The 17055-nt window shown below is 43.7% G+C and overlaps 1 protein-coding gene across 5 annotated transcripts in view; it reads right to left on the reverse strand.

The window, feature by feature from the left end:
• The window catches only part of exd3 (exonuclease 3'-5' domain containing 3), a 63945-nt gene that overhangs the window by 45526 nt on the left and 1364 nt on the right, over positions 1 to 17055 (reverse strand). For 4 of the 5 annotated variants that reach the window (XM_045692547.1, XM_045692546.1, XM_045692545.1 and 1 more), the window contains exons 2-16: positions 15435 to 15509; positions 9460 to 9524; positions 8817 to 8978; positions 8262 to 8447; positions 7987 to 8040; positions 7772 to 7911; positions 7573 to 7680; positions 7362 to 7434; positions 7146 to 7184; positions 6825 to 6991; positions 6534 to 6681; positions 6054 to 6255; positions 2449 to 2558; positions 1679 to 1865; positions 174 to 340 (exon numbers count right to left, since the gene is read on the reverse strand). In XM_045692547.1, coding sequence (XP_045548503.1) covers positions 174 to 340; positions 1679 to 1865; positions 2449 to 2558; positions 6054 to 6255; positions 6534 to 6681; positions 6825 to 6991; positions 7146 to 7184; positions 7362 to 7434; positions 7573 to 7680; positions 7772 to 7911; positions 7987 to 8040; positions 8262 to 8447; positions 8817 to 8978; positions 9460 to 9524; positions 15435 to 15459 — 1833 coding nt within the window. In that variant the 5' untranslated portion in view covers positions 15460 to 15509. Of the gene's footprint in view, positions 1 to 173; positions 341 to 1678; positions 1866 to 2448; positions 2559 to 6053; positions 6256 to 6533; positions 6682 to 6824; positions 6992 to 7145; positions 7185 to 7361; positions 7435 to 7572; positions 7681 to 7771; positions 7912 to 7986; positions 8041 to 8261; positions 8448 to 8816; positions 8979 to 9459; positions 9525 to 11922; positions 12200 to 15434; positions 15510 to 17055 lie in introns of those variants that run through there. The other variant, XM_045692548.1, reaches the window with a different exon arrangement.

A 17055-nucleotide genomic window follows, 5' to 3' on the forward strand; every position in this document is an offset into this window, starting at 1 on the left:
AGAGAAACATTTTGAAATGGGGAGATGCTTCCTGACCTTTTATAGTGAGTAACACACTTGGAATTCAAGTTTCATGATGTTTAAAAAAATGTAGCCATGACAACCCCGGCTAACCCTTAACCAAACAAAACAACAGTGGTGTCAATGTGAAGAAGTTGTAGTTAGTCTCTGACCCCTCGGCGCCGGGCCTGCTTCTTCTTCTCCTCTTTCCGCTTCTTCTCCTCTTTACTCTTCTCCGTCTGAAGTGAGGAAATGGAGCACAAGTCCTGTGGCAGCCCAAAGCATGCTGGGTCACGAGAGAGGGCTGAGTAGACGTCCAGTAAGCAGTACGCATCAACAGCTAGAGAGAGGAGGGAGAGAGGTTATGGTGAGAGGCGGGAGAGAGAGAGAGACAGACGAGAGAGGAAGGTGAGACAGCGAGAGTGATAGATAGAGAGGAGGGTTAGAGAGAAGGGAGAGAGAGAGAGGAGGCAGACGTGAGAAGGCGTGAGAGACAAACACTGGAAAAAATAAGAGATGAAGAGATGAGAGCCATAAAGATAAGACCGAAGATCAAAAGAGAGAGATAGTATCGTCTGTCCCTTTATCTCTTCAGAGACAGACAGAGTTTAAAATGTCCACACTAGGATACTACTGAAGTATGAGGACATATATTTGGCATGCATTCTAAGAAGTAGCTATGAAATGAAGTATGGACATTGGAACGAGACTCCAGTTCAGTTCCCTTTATTGGCCTTTGCAGGAATGAGAGATAGCGGAGAGCGAGAGAGAGCGAGAGAGAGCGGAGAGCGAGAGAGAGAGAGAAAGGAGAGCGAGAGAGAGAGAAAGGAGAGCGAGAGAGAGAGATGAGTCTGGCATTCTGGAGCACAGTGAGAATGGTAAAGAAGATGACAACAGGCTGATCACAGTTGGTATGTGTGTGTGGACACCTCCGTAGCGGAGCTGGCTGGTCCTGAGCAGTCGTATCTCACAGTTGGTATGTGTGTGTGCCTGCATAGCAGTACTAGTATGTGTGTGTGTGTACCTGCATAGCAGTACTAGTATGTGTGTGTACCTGCAAAGCAGTACTAGTATGTGTGTGTACCTGCAAAGCAGTACTAGTATGTGTGTGTACCTGCAAAGCAGTACTAGTATGTGTGTGTACCTGCATAGCAGTACTAGTATGTGTGTGTACCTGCATAGCAGTACTAGTATCTGTGTGTATCTGCATAGCAGTACTAGTATGTGTGTGTACCTGCAAAGCAGTACTAGTATGTGTGTGTACCTGCATAGCAGTACTAGTATGTGTGTGTACCTGCATAGCAGTACTAGTATGTGTGTGTACCTGCATAGCAGTACTAGTATGTGTGTGTACCTGCATAGCAGTACTAGTATGTGTGTGTACCTGCATAGCAGTACTAGTATGTGTGTGAACCTGCATAGCAGTACTAGTATGTGTGTGTACCTGCATAGCAGTACTAGTATGTGTGTGTGTGTTTACCTGCGTAGCAGTACTAGTATGTGTGTGTGTGTTTACCTGCGTAGCAGTACTAGTATGTGTGTGTACCTGCGTAGCAGTACTAGTATGTGTGTGTACCTGCATAGCAGTACTAGTATGTGTGTGTACCTGCATAGCAGTACTAGTATGTGTGTGTGGGTTTACCTGCGTAGCAGTACTAGTATGTGTGTGTGGGTTTACCTGCGTAGCGTAGCTGACTCGTCCTCAGTGGTCGTCTCTCCCAGTTAGACAGCTGTTCCATCTTATCTAGGGGTTTCCCCAGGACCTGCTGGACCAGGAGACTGAGACCCTTCTCTGCTGGGCCCTCCCCAACCAGCACACCACGGGGACTCCCGCTGCTACCACGACTGCTGGTGCTACGCTGCATCTAGGGATCATACAGCATACTGGCCACGTTTAAAACAGGGGAGGCCTACTTTCAATACCGTAGTAACACAGCCTGTTTTTATATAATCTTATATTATAAACTGGGTGGTTCGAGCCCTGAATGCTGATTGGCTGACAACCGTGGTATATCAGACCGTATACCACGGGCATGACAAAACAGTTATTTTTACTGCTCTAATTACGTTAGTAACCAGTTTATAATAGCAATAAGGCACCTTGGGGGTTTGTGATATATGGCCAATATACCATGGCTAAGGACTGTATCCAGGCACTCCGCATTGTGTCGTGCTGAAGAACAGCCCTTAGCCGTGGTATATTGGCTATATACACACCACACCCCCTCGGGCCTTATTGCTTAAAGGTAGTTTTGCTGCTTTTTAACCTATATAGCCTACCATCTAAAAATACAAATCTATACCCCCAGAAGAACTTGATTGTAGTCTTGACCGTGCCTCATAACTTGTAGCTAGATAGTGAAAATACTCAGATGCTCTTGGTCATGTATAGTCAGATATACCGTATGTACAGGAGACCAGGTGGGTCTGAGGTGAAGTGTACTGTACCTGTTGGTGCACGTTGAGAAGATCTAACACTCCTTCCATCTTCAGAGGTTCCTCAGAGAACTGGGCCCATGTGGCCAGAAGACACTTCAGGTCCCCTGCCATCCCATAACCTGGACACAGACAGAGGAATATCACACCAGGGTTCAAAAAGTATATCATTGAGCCTGCCTGGATTATTCCATTGGTTCAATTCATCGTGTCAGACGAGCTCAATAAAGCGCATCTAAAGTATTAGGACAATTACTTGAACATACAGTACCAGTCAAAAGATTGGACACACCTACACATTCCAGGGTTTTCCTTTATTTCTTTACTATTTTCTACATTGTTGAATAATAGTGAAGACATCAAAACTAAACTATGAAATAACACATATGGAATCATGTCATAACCAAAAAAAAGTGTTAAACAAATCAAAATATATCTTAGATTCTTCAAAGTAGCCACCCTTTGCCTTGATGACAGCTTTGCACACTCTTGGCATTCTCTCAACCAGCTTCATGAGGTAGTCACCTGGAATGCATTTCAATTAACAGGTGTGCCTTGTTAAAAGTTCATTTGTGGAATTTCTTTCCTTCATAATGCATTTGATCCAATCAGTTGTCTTGTGACAAGGTATTGGTGGGTATACAGAAGATAGCCCTATTTGGTAAAAGACCAAGTCCATATTGTGGCAAGAACAGCTCAAATAAGCAAAGAGAAACGACAGTCCATCATTACATTAAGACATGAAGGTCAGTCAATCAGGAAAATTTCAAGAACTTTGAAAGTTTTTACAAGTGCAGTCGCAAAAAAACATCAAGCACTATGATGAAACCGTCTCTCATGAGGACCGCCACAGGAAAGGAAGAGCCAGAGTTACCTATGCGCAGAGGATACATTTACATTTTAGTCATTTAGCAGACGCTCTTATCCAGAGCGACTTACAGTAGTGAATGCATACATCTCATATATTTTTCCCCCGTACTGGTCCCCTGTGGGAAGCGAACCCACAACCGTGGCGTTGCAAACACCATGCTCTACCAACTGAGCCACACGGGACCAGTTCAATAGAGTTACCAGCCTCAGAAATTGCAGCCCAAATAAATGCTTCAGAGTTCAAGTAACAGACACATCTCAACATCAACTGTTCAGAGGAGACTGCATCAATCAGGCCTTCAAGGTCAAATTGCTGCAAAGAAACCACTACTAAAGGACACCAATAAGAAGAAGAGACTTGCTTGGGCCAAGAAACACGAGCAATGGACATTAGACTGGTGGAAATCTGTCTTTTGGTCTGGAGTCCAAATTTTGAATTTTTGGTTCCAACTGCCATGTCTTTGTGAGATGCAGAGTAGGTGAACGGATGATCTCTGCATGTGAGGTTCCCACTGTGAAGCATGGAGGAGGTGGTGTGATGGTGCTTTGCTGGTGACACTGTCAGTGATTTATTTAGAATTCAAAGCACACTTAACCAGCATGGCTACCACAGCATTCTGCAGCGATACCTCATCCCATCTGGTTTGCGCTTAGTGGGACTATCAATTGTTTTTCCAACAGAACAATGACCCAAAACACACCTCCAGGCTGTGTAAGGGCTATTTGACCAAGAAGGAGAGTGATGAATGCTGCATCAGATGACCTGGCCTCCACAGTCACCCAACCTCAACCCAATAGAGATGGATTGGGATGAGTTGGACTGCAGAGTGAAGGAAAAGCAGCCAACAAGTGCCCAGCATATGTGTGAACTCCTTCAAGACTGTTGGAAAAGCATTCCAGGTGAATTTTGTATTTATTTTATTTATTGAAGCTGGGTGAGAGAATGCCAAGAGTGTGCAAAGCTGTCATCAAGGCAAAGGGTGGCTACTTGAAGAATCTCAAATATAAAATATAAACTCAGCATTAAAAGAAAAGTCCCCTCTTCAGGAGCCTGTCGTTCAAAGATAATTCGTAAAAATCCAAGTGACTTCACAGATCTTCATTGTAAAGGGTTTAAACACTGTTTCCCATGCTTGTTCAATGAACCATAAACGATTAATGAACATGCACCTGTGGAACGGTCGTTAAGACACTAAAAGCTTAAGCAATTAAGGTCACAGTTATGAATACTTAGGACACTAAAGAGGCCTTTCTACTGACTCTGAAAAACAACAAAAGAAAGATGCCCAGGGTCCTTGCTCATCTGCGTGAACGTGCCTTAGGCATGCTGCAAGGAGGCATGAGGACTGCAGATGTGGCCAGGGCAATAAATTGCCACGCCCGTACCCTAAGATGCCTAAGACAGCACTACAGGGAGACAGGACAGACAGCTGATCGTCCTCGCAGTGGCAGACCACGTGTAACAACACCTGCACAAGATTGGTACATCTGAACATCACACCTTAGGGACAGGTACAGGATGGCAACAACAACTGCCCGAGTTACACCAGGAATGCGCAATCCCTCCATCAGTGCTCAGACTGTCCGCAATAGGCTGGACTGAGGGCTTGTAGGCCTGTTGTAAGGCAGGTCCTCACCAGACATCACCGGCAACAACGTTGCCTATGGGCACAAACCCACCGTTGCTGGACCAGACAGGACTGGCAAAAAGTGCTCTGCACTGACGAGTTGTGGTTTTGTCTCACCAGGGGCGATGGTCGGATTCGTGTTTTTCGTCGAAGGAATGAGCGTTACACCGAGGCCTATACTCTGGAGCGGGATCGATTTGGAGGTAGAGGGTCTAGGGCAGTGTGTCACAGCCTCATCGGACTGAGTTTGTTGTCATTGCAGGCAATCTCAACTTCGTGCGTTACAGGGAAGACTTCCTCCTCCCTCATGTGGTACCCTTCCTGCAGGCTCATCCTGACATGACCCTCCAGCATGACAATGCCATCAGCCATACTGCTCGTTCTGTGTGGGATTTCCTGCAAGACAGGAATGTCAGTGTTCTGTCATGGCCAGCGAAGAGCCCGGATCTCAATCCCATTGAGCATGTCAGGGACCTGTTGGATCGGAGGGTGAGGGCTAGGGCCATTCCCCCCAGAAATGTCCAGGAACTTGCAGGTGCCTTTGTGGAAGGGTGGGATAACATCTCACAGCAAGAACTGGCAAATCTGGTGCAATCCATGAGGAGGAGATGCACTGCAGTACTTAATGCAGCTGGTGGCCACACCAGATACTGACTGTTACTTTTGATTTTGACCCCCCCTTTGTTCAGGGACACATTATTCAATTTCTGTTAGTCACATGTCTGTGGAACTTGTTCAGTTTATGTCTCAGTTGTTGAATCTTGTTATGTTCATACAAATATTTACACATGTTAAGTTTGCTGAAAATAAACGCAGTTGACAGTGAGAGGACGTTTCTTCTTTTGCTGAGTTTATTTTGATTTGTTTAACACTCTTTTGGTTACTACATGATTCCATATGTGTTATTTCAAAGTTATGATGTCTTCACTATTATTCTACAATGTAGAAAATAGTAAAAATAAAGAAAACCCTTGAAAGAGTAGGTGTGTCCAAAACTTTTGACTGGTAGTGTAGGTCTGGCCGACACATGGACAGACAACAGAAGGCACATCCAAGACCCATTTCATAAATGTTTTGAAGACAAAAATAAATCCAATATAGACCAATCCCTTCACTCACCCAGCTTGAGGACCGTGGTAGCAGAGAAGAGGCTCCTGATGAAGGTGACAGTGGTGTTGTGTTGAGAGAATCCATGGGCACACAGGTCCAACAGGAACACCTGGCCTGGCACTGCCAGCTGGATCAAAGCTACCCTCTGCTGGGGAGACACTGCACCGAACCCTGCCCTCCACTCCATATCCACCCCTACTATACAACCAGGCTGGAGAACAGGGGAGAGGGAATATATTTTGGGGTTGTGAATAAGGTCTACTACACCTGTTGTATTCGGCGCATGTGACTAATAGAATTTGATAAATGCTATTATTTTACTACTGTTTACATTTTTCATAGGTGTTTGGTGCTTACATGGGATTTAGTCTGCAAGTTTTCTACAAGAGAACCTTTATAAACTAAAATGACAATGCTGTCGTGTACATACACACACACACAAGCCAGTGAGGAGTCATCTGTGGAACCACCTCTCTGTTTGATTGATACCTGTAGCACTGTGTCTCTGCAGCGCTGTAGCCCCTCCAGGGTCTCCAGGAAGTGGACATGGTCCCTGGTGATTGGCAGCTGGTAGAACCTATCACGGTGTGCCTGGGACGGGTCCCACGACTCAGCATTGCAGCCTTTAGATACCTCCCTGAAGAAGAGGCAGAGGATTGAATGAATGAATATATGAGAAAGAGAGTGTGTGTGTGTGTATGTGGACAGCGGACAACACACAGACGTAGATTGACTGATAGATTACATTTATTTTCCTTCATTCTCTCCACATCTCTGTACCTCAGCGAGGGTGGTAGGCTCTCCTGTGTGTCCCACACCCCAAACGGCAGACGGTCTTTGGGGAGACCGTAGTGTAGTGACCACTGGGCAGCGTTGACCATCCCACCATACTTGACCATCAACTCAACCAACTGGATTTGCAGCTCTGGGTCGTCTGCCACTGTGGACTGACCATACTCGTCAATATAGTGAACACACACACCATCAACCAACCAACCAATGACCGAGACACTGAGATTATATCATGCATGGGCCCTGTTGTGTGCGTTTAAAAAAAATACTAAACTAAGCAAAAAGAGAAGCCGATTTCACACGGCGTACCTGTACATGGTCACGCCAGTTCTCCTCTGACATGCCTTTCTGAAAGTCAGAGACGGTGAGAAGTGAGGACATGTGAATGGGGCGGAAAGCAGAGGCCTCACAGCACATAAGGAAACATACTTTAATTGAATGACCTGATTGCAAGTAACTCCGCATAAGAACGCCTGCTAAAGGACTGAAATGTATCATGTTAAAGGACCCGGGCTTGCTGCTTACCTCCACAAACCTTTTATACATGAGGAAACGCATGGAGTCTGATTTACGCTTGTACACAGAGTTGGGACACAGACCTGCAAAGTGAAACCATTGAAACCAATGAAAATGTAGAGCAGGCACACTGATGATCAGTGATACACATGGGCTCCATCAGAACACACACACACACACACACACACACACACACACACACACACACACACACACACACCCTGGGTCGATGTTGAACTTCTCCATCAGTCGAAAAACTTGTTTGCTGAGCATCTTGGGCTGGATTTGATCAGTTTGATGTTTGGAGAGGGACAAGCGGGGAAACTGCCTGCAGTAAAGCACAAGGAAACATAAACCACCCACTAACGTCACACATACACGCACAGAAAGAGTGGCACACACACACACACACACAATACCTGCGTAGTTGTGCTATGCTGAAGTCAGGATGGCACCAGGAGTCCAGCAGTGTGAGCATACGTTCCTCCAGTTTAGGATGGCCCCTTACAAACGACTCGGCCATAGGAAGCTTGTCCTGTAGAATCAGGGGGACACACATCTGCAACACACACGAGTGGTTAAGTACCAACACACACACACACCTTTGCTTTAATAACAGGTTCTGATCACTCACCTCCTCCATATCCACTTCATTCTGAAACTCCAGTTTCATGCTTAACAACGCAGCCTGAAAAACAAAGAAAACATTTAATCAAATACACGTTATTTAATTGTGAAAATCCCCAAACATTCATTTTTTACCCCCCCCCCCCCAAAAAAATGTATAGTTTTTATTAATTCACCTAACATAGCTTTGTCTGACTCCATCATGATTAACCCATTCGACTCCCATCCACCCCGTCCCACCACAACAACCAGATGAAGAAGAATAGCAGAACACCAACCAACCTCCCTGTAACAGCTGACAGCCTGCAGTTTGGTGATATGCAGCCTCAGGATGCTCCGGTCCAGATTCCCCAGCTGGTAGATGTCTATGAGAGGATCCATGAAGCTGGGCTGGGCGTCCGTGAGGAGTCTGAGAGCACGACGCTGCAGCCCCAATTTAGAGACCTCTGGGACGGCCTGGAGGGTCACCTGGAGGTAGATGAGATTTACAAATGACGCTTCGTGATTATTTTCTTTAGCTCATAGTAGCGACATGTCTTAATAAACCACAAGCACACAGTGCCTTTGGAAAGTATTCAGACCCCTACCCCCTTTTTCCCACATTTTGTTACGTTACAGCCTTATTCTAAAATGGATTAAATTGTTTGTTGTTTTCATCAATCAACACACAATACTCCATAATGACAAAACAGAAACAGGTTTTTAAAAATCATATTCAAGTGAAATAAAGTGCTGGCCATTTTATTTTATGTGAACTATTTTTGGTTCCTGGCACTTGTTTACAATAGAGGATCTTCAGTGGAACTGAGCATGTTGTTTTCCTTTACTGGGACTGACCTTGGGATGGGTGCGTCTCCAGCGCTCAAACTCCATGAGGATGCTGTGGCCCATGGTGGTGGCCTTCCCCTTCTGCCTGCCTGGACAGCCCTCCAGGACACACAACAGGTCCTCTAGAGGTGTCTGGAAGTCTGAAAAGGCCTTGAAGGCTACAGCTCGCAGCTGAGAGGACAGGGATGGAGATGGATGGGAGGGAGGGAGGGGGGTTTAGATACACTCTCCATCTGTGCCGAATCCTAACATCTGTGCATATTAACTTTTTTGCTAAAATCTCAAAATTTCCAAGTTACACATAAAGCTGTGAATTGCATAACACTTTGTTTTGTATGGGATTAAAGTATTGAATCTTGAATTTTATTTAGATAGATTTTGGTACTCACACACTTTCCCTTTCTCATTCAACATCTCTCACAATTTGCACAGTTAGTCAATATCTACAAAAAATGCATGTCTGTTTGAGAGATTGTAATCTTGCGGCTTGATCTTTTACACAATATTTCAGACGCACAGTCATTCACTCAACATTCTCATAGATATATCCGGTTGAGACCTGCTCGCTCATTCCTTCCCTCAAGGTTTTTTTCTCACACACACAGACTGTGAAGTTGACGACATACACAATGTAAATGCAGCTTTGTCTCACCGTCTCTAGCTCTTTCCTGGTCCAGAAGTCAAAGAGTTGTTCTCTCAGCGCCGTGGGGTCAGCACCTGGAGGTCACACAGGTGATATGGGGTTACACACTGACCCCTACTGACCTCTCACCCCAACCTGTCATTGGCATAGGGGTTACCAGCCTAACCCGTCAACCATACCAATTTATTGTGTTTCCCCCTATCTTTTCCCTTCCATTTTTCACTCACACTAGATATGCCTAACCTCCTGAAGCATTGCAAACTGAAAAAAATCCCACACACTAGCACTTGTCCTTTCTGAAGTTAGCCTATTGCTACACTAACCATTCTGTATACCTCCAGATGAGCTTCAATGCCATAAAACTCTCCTTCCGTGGCCTCCAACTGCTCTTAAATGCTAGTAAAACTAAATGCATGCTCTTCAACCGTTCGCTGCCCGCACCTGCCCGCCTGTCCAGCATCACTACTCTGGACGGTTCTGACTTAGAATATGTGGACAATTATAAATACCTAGGTGTCTGGTTAGACTGTAAACTCTCCTTCCAGACTCATATTAAACACCTCCAATCCAAAATTAAATCTAGAATCGGCTTCCTATTTCACAACAAAGCATCCTTCACTCATGCTGCCAAACCCTCGTGAAACTGACCATCCTACCGATCCTCAACTTCGGCGATGTCATTTACAAAATAGCCTCCATCACTCTAGTCAACAAATTGGATGCAGTCTATCACAGTGGCATCCGTTTTGTCACCAAAGCCCCATATACTACCCACCACTGCGACCTGTATGCTCTCGTTGGCTGGCCCTCGCTTCATACTTGTCGCAAAACCCACTGGCTCCAGGTCATCTACAAGCCTCTGCTCGGTAAAGCCCCGCCTTATCTCAGCTCACTGGTCACCATAGCAGCACCCACCCGTAGCACGCGCTCCAGCAGGTATATCTCACTGGTCACCCCCAAAGCCAATTCTTCCTTTGGCCGCCTCTCCTTCCAGTTCTCTGCTGCCAATGACTGGAACCAACTGCAAAAATCACTGAAGCTGGAGACTCTTACCTCCCTCACTAGCTTTAAGCACCAGCTGTCAGAGCAGCTCACAGATCACTGCACCTGTACATAGCCCATCTGTAAATAGCCCATCCAACTACCTCATCTCCATTCTGTATTTATTTATCGTGCTCCTTTGCACCCCAGTATCTCTACTTGCACATTCATCTTCTGCACACCCTACCATTCCAGTGTTTAATTGCTATATTGTAATTACTTCGCCACCATGGCCTATTTATTGCCTTACCTCTCTTATCCTACCTCATTTGCACACGCTGTTTATAGATTTTTCTACTGTATTATTTATTGTGTGTTTTTTATTTTTATTCCATGTGTAACTCTGTGTTGTTGTATGTTGTCGAACTGCTTTGCTTTATCTTGGCCAGGTTGCAGTTGTAAATGAGAACTTGTTCTTAACTAGCCTACCTGGTTAAATAAAGGTGAAATAAAAAACGATTTAAAAAAAAAACATTCCATCAATGTTTATCACTATTACTTAAAGTGGAACTGACAGAATTTTAGCAACATAACATCTTATTAAAATTGGTTCATATACACCCCAGGAACAATATTATACTTTTTAAAAACATTTTCTGACAAGCCAGCACTTAGATATGGTCATTTTCACAAATTCTTAGAATGCTTGGGAATGACGTATAGTAAGGCAAATTAAAATTCTATAACAATATAGAGTAGGAAAGCGGAAGTACGTTCGGACAATTAATAGACACTGCAGTAAATAAAACATCCGTCTCACCCAGGACCGGAGTCGACGTAAACTTGTGCGCCAGAGACCAAGCAGAGCTACAGTAGGCCTTTAAACAAAAAAGCCATTTGCCACACAAGCCTGCCATCATTTACTTTGAACTGGACTGTGTGTTTACAGGCAGTAGCAACAGCGAGACTTTAAAATCATTAAAACATATTTGCCAAAAGCCACAATATACACCTGAATGAAATTGCACTGAAACGATGTGGAATTGTAGCCTATTCATCCTTCTGCAGCTTGCATGCTTATCCCAACCATGCACTTAAGCTAACTGGCTAAAGTAAGCTAGCTTGCTCCTTTCAGACACAAATGAGAGAACACCTAACTTTGACCATTTTACTCACCCTAGCAGAGCTGGTTAGCTAGGCTGTTTACTAGAGTTATCTAGAGTGTTCGTGACTAACTATGACTTTTTTTTGCCTACGTTTACTGACACCGGTCATATTCAGTGGGCGTCGTGCGATCGTAAATTCATCAGCTATTCTGCGTTCTGGCACACAGACGAGAGTCCTCTGAAATTGGAGTAGATAGCCAGAGTGAATTTGCGAATGTAGGAGATATGTCGTTCAAGTTCTTGCTAGCTAACCAAATGACACCTGCATCTATAGTTGTGTATAGCCACCAAAAACAATGATGAGGGGGAAAAGTCAGCCACTCACCCACTCCTCCAATGACATCCTCCTACCAGCTAGCTGGCTAACGTTAGGCTCCGTGGTTTTAGCTTGCTACCTAAATAGATATGCTAGTCTATTAGCTAGTTTGACTGTATTGACATTCCCAGCCTTAGTTACATTCAATATTTTGGAGAAAAACAGATGTGTCATTGAAACTGAAACAGTGCATCCCGAATGGAGGCAGCAAACAATGTACCAGGCCAGCTCTTGATTTACAACCTGACAGCAATATTTTTTAGACTACCAAGAAACGTATTGGTGAATTATATGAATCATGCATTGAACTGCATCCATCTATTCTGACAACAACGCGCTATTCTACATCATGGATTGTTAATTCAAATAGAACCTATTTAAAGAAACATGTAATTTTTTTATTGAATTAAGTCAGCTAGGATCCAACCCTTTTTTTCTCTCCAATTTCCACCTAAAATTACAAACCCAAATCTAACTGCCTGTAGCTCAGGACCTGAACCAATGATATGCATTTTCTCGATACCATTTGAAAGGAAACCCTTTTAAGTTTGTCGAAATGTGAAATTAATGTAGGAGGATATAACACATTAGATCTGGTAAAAGATAATACAAAGAAAAAAAGTGTTTATTTTATTTTTGCACCATCATCTTTGAAATGCAAGAGAGAGCCTGTAATGTATTATTCCAGCCCAGGAGCAATTTTGATTTTGGCCACTTGATGACAGCAGTGTATGTGCAAAGTTTTAGTCTTATCCAATGAACCATTGCATATCTGTTCAAAATGTTGTCTCAAGACTGCCCAAATGTGACTAATTGGTTTATTAATACATTTTAAAGTTCATAATTGTGCACTCCTCAAACAATAGCATGGTATTATTTCACTGTAATAGCTACGGTACCTTGGACAGTGCAGTTAGATTAACAAGAATTTAAGCTTTCTGCCCATATCAGATATGTCTATGTCCTGGGAAATGTTACAACTTCAGGCTAATGTGATTAGCATATGTTAGCTTAACCGTCCCGTGGGGAAGGACACCGATCCAGTAGAGGTTAAGGGGAGGCAAGTAGCCTAGTGGTTAGAGCATTGGGCCAGTAACCAAAAGGTTGCTGGATCGATTCACCGAGCTGACAAGGTAAAAACCTGTCTTTCTGCCACTTAACAAGGCAGTGTTCCCCAGTAGGCTGTCATTGTAAATAAGAATTTGTTCTTAACTGACTTGCTCAGTTAAATAAAAGTTCAATAAAAAAAAAGAACAAATTCTTATTTACAATAACTGCCTGCTGCGGGGACGGGGGTTTAAAAATAAAAACATTTATAACAAATATAGGACAACACACGCATCACGACAAGAGAAACACCACATAAAGAGAGACCAAAGACAACAACAGCATGGTAGCAACACAACATGGCAGCTGCACAAAACATGGTACAAACATTATTGAGCACAGACAACAGCGCAAAGGGCAAGAAGGTAGAGACAACAATACATCACACGAATAATACATAATAAAGTATAATAATAAATAAAGTTGTTTTTGTAGCATAAAATGGGAATTTTATGTTTTTGACTAATATGATTGTCTGTTCAAATCAATTAAATCAAATCACGTGCCGAATACAACAGGTGAAGACCTTACTGTGAAATGCTTACTTACAAGCCCTTAACCAAAAATGCAGTTAAGAAAATAGAGTAAAGAAAATATTTACTAAACAAACTAAAGTAAAAAATAATAAAAAAATTACACAAAATAACAATAATGAGGCTATATGCAGGAGGTACCGGTACCAAGTCAATGTTCGGGGGTACAGGTTAGTCAAGGTAATTTGTAGGTAGGGGTAAAGTGACTATGCATAGATAATAAACAGTGAGTATCAGCAGTGTAAAAACAAAGGGGGGGGGGTGTCAATGCAAATAGTCCGGGTGGCCATTTGATGAATTGTTCAGCAGTCTTATGGCTTGGGGGTAGAAGCTGTTACGGAGCCAATTTTTTGGGCCTTCCCATGACACAGCCTAGTATATAGGTCCTGGATGGCAGGAAGCTTGGCCCCAGTCACGTACTGGGCTGTACGTACTACCCTCTGTAGTGCCTTAAGGTCGGAGGCCGAACAGTTGCCATACCAGGCGGTGAGGCAACCGGTAAGGATGCTCTCGATGGTGCAGCTACAGAACTTTTTAAGGATCTGGGGATCCATGCCAAATATTTTCAGTCTCCTGGAGGGAGAAAAGGCATTGTCATGCCCTCTTCTGTTTGGACCAAGACAATTTGTTGATGATGTGGACACCAAGGAACTTGAAACTCTCAACCTGCTCCACAACAGCCCGTCGATGTGAATGCGGTCATGTTCGGCCCTCCTTTTCCTATAGTCTACGATCATCTCCTTTGTCTTGCCCACGTTGAGTTAAGAGGTTGTTGTTCTGGCACCACACTGCCAGGTCTCTGACCTTCTTCCTATAGGCTTTTTCATCATTGTTGGTGATCAGGCCTACCACCGTTGTGTCATCAGCAAACTGATGTACGTACGGTCACTGTGGGGACGACTGCAAACGAGTTAAAACGTTGTCAGTTCCCCTTTAAGAATAACTGGATTATCATTAACTCAAAAGGAGTGGGATAGGATAGTATTAACAGCAGTTGTTCAGGGTTACTGACCGAGTTTTGGAGCAGTTCTGCTTTGCAGAGGACAGGGCACATTTTTGGAGGGCTGGGGTTTAAAAAGGCCTGGTAACAAAAGGGGATGTGTAGACTGGGTATGTTCCTAAGCATTCCCAAAAGCTCCTGCCTCACTCTCCTCCCACCCCTCTCCTTCCCAGGCCCAGTGTTCCTGTTCCCCTCCCCCCACTGCTTTCTGTTTGTCTCGGATTTCCCCAGGAAAGGGCAACGCGGTGGTCACGGTGTAAAAAATCCAGCCTTCCTGACAGACAGCCTGGGAAAGCAGACCAAAGGGCTTCTCTCTCTCTTTGTTTCTCTCCCTACCCACACTTTTAACACTCAGGTCTTCATGGATCGGAGCTGGTTCATGCCTACACAGCAGAAACACTTTTCAGACTGCCCAAAGCAAAGCACAACACAATGCATGGCGGAAGAACACGGCACAAATCGTATACATCTCTTTCTCCCTCTCCGTTGCTATTCTCTCTACTTTAGCAGTTATCCCCCAACCCAGTTCCACAGAGAGAAAAAAGAGGGGGGGGGCTCAGGAATGTGGAACATGTAGCTACTCAATTGTATGGGTGAGCTACTGAGTGACAGGTAAGCAGGGACTCAGAGCTGTATATGGAGGAGCACTCCACCTGGGAGAGTTTGTGTGTGTGTGTGTGTGTGTGTGTGTGTGTGTGTGTGTGTGTGTGTGTGTGTGTGTGTGTGGTTCAACTTGTATACCTTTACACCTGCCGGGACTATCCTTTCTGTCATTCCGACAGAGGCAAAACCATACCAGAACATGTGTATTTAAGCGTGGTGTCTGGACTGATGCGTGTGTGTGGGTCCCAGACAAGTGTTTGTTTGGCTTAACTACTGACCCAATTGTTGTGTAGCCTGGCTCATTCCTCTCCAGTGGATTGCGCTGCGTCGTAAGTCTGAGGGGTCTCACGTTCCTAGGGGGGAGGAAGGGAGACAAAGTGAGGGAGGGGGAGACAGTAGTGGGGGGAGACACGTACTGGTAGTTGAGTTCAGCAACAGACGGGATTGCCTGTTCTGGTATACAAACAAACATCAGGGTGAATGGGACACACCCTGACTGGCATTGCAGGCCAGATTAGCAGCACCTGATTGGTGGGAATTAACAATATAATGCGTAGATACTTCCTGACAGGGGACATTTAATTAGTTATTGACTAAAGTTCAGTTATGCATCCCAAACTCAAACCATAATTTCATCCACATTAGAAATTCAGCGTTCTTTTCTTTCAGTGTCTGATCAAATAATTTTCACATTTCTTTTAAATAGGGAGACAATCTGTTTTCAGCATTTGTTTCCATGACTGATCAAAACTTACGGTGAGCAATATGTTTGGAGCATCGAGACGCAATAAAAAAGTATCGAATTACAATACATATAGAATCGTGAGAATCGCATATTGTACCGGCAACCAAAGTATTGTGATAATATTGTATCGTGAGGTCCCTGGCAATTCCCAGCCCTAATTCAAATGGCGCTGTATAAAAAGGGGTCTATAAAACAGGCTCTTAAAACCTTGGGCTGGGAATTAACAGGGACCTCACAATACAATATTATAACAATACTTAGGTTACTGATATGATATGTATTGCGATTCTATTGCGATTCCATGCTCAAAACATATTTCTCACCATATGTCTGCTGCAAAGGGACAAGAGAGAGACATGAGAAAACGAGTTTTGATCAGTCATGAAAGTAAAAGTGCTGAAAACAAATTGGCTCCCTATTTAAAAAGAAGATGAAGAACAAGCTATGAAGAAAAAAAATACTGAGTTTTGGTGCAGCTGACTAGCGTTTTGGTACAGCTGACTAGCGCAAAAATTATATTGTGATTTTGTTTCAAATAATATCCCCAATGTGCGACTATCGATTTTTTACTCCATCACTATAAAAAACCCAAACTTGTATTAACTTGAAAACCCTTACATCAGGGGTATTCAATCGGGGGTCCAAGATCCTACAAGGGGTCCATACATTTTTTTTCTCACTCAATGTTTTCATGAATATCTCTAGCAACAACAGAATAAACTAACTTTATTTCTCAACTCCTAATGTTGAGCACATTATACTCACTGGAGACAATTACACTCACTGGAGTATCTGACATAGGCTTTGAAAAATCACCCACGAATAGGCTACCAGTGCAGAAAGTGGTGCTGGCTGCTGGTAAGCTTTCTTGACTTAATACATTTTTGCCAACACACGGCTAACCTTTGTTTACCAGCTAAACAGTTACTATTAGCAGAAATGTGTTTGGAGTTACCTTTCTAGCTAATAGGCTATGTTAGAGTTTACATTTCCTTTTCCAATTATAATGTGGGAGGTCAATTTAAAAAAAACGATATACCAAATCTATTCATTTTCAAATGTTGATTACTTCTCCTTGCTATTATCATTCACCTGATGATAAGACAAGACATTTGGAGAAACATTTTATTTTTGCTAAGGTGTGATGAGGGTCC

This window comes from Salmo salar, chromosome ssa13 (genome assembly GCF_905237065.1).
Source record: "Salmo salar chromosome ssa13, Ssal_v3.1, whole genome shotgun sequence".
NCBI classification, from domain to species: Eukaryota; Metazoa; Chordata; class Actinopteri; order Salmoniformes; family Salmonidae; genus Salmo; species Salmo salar.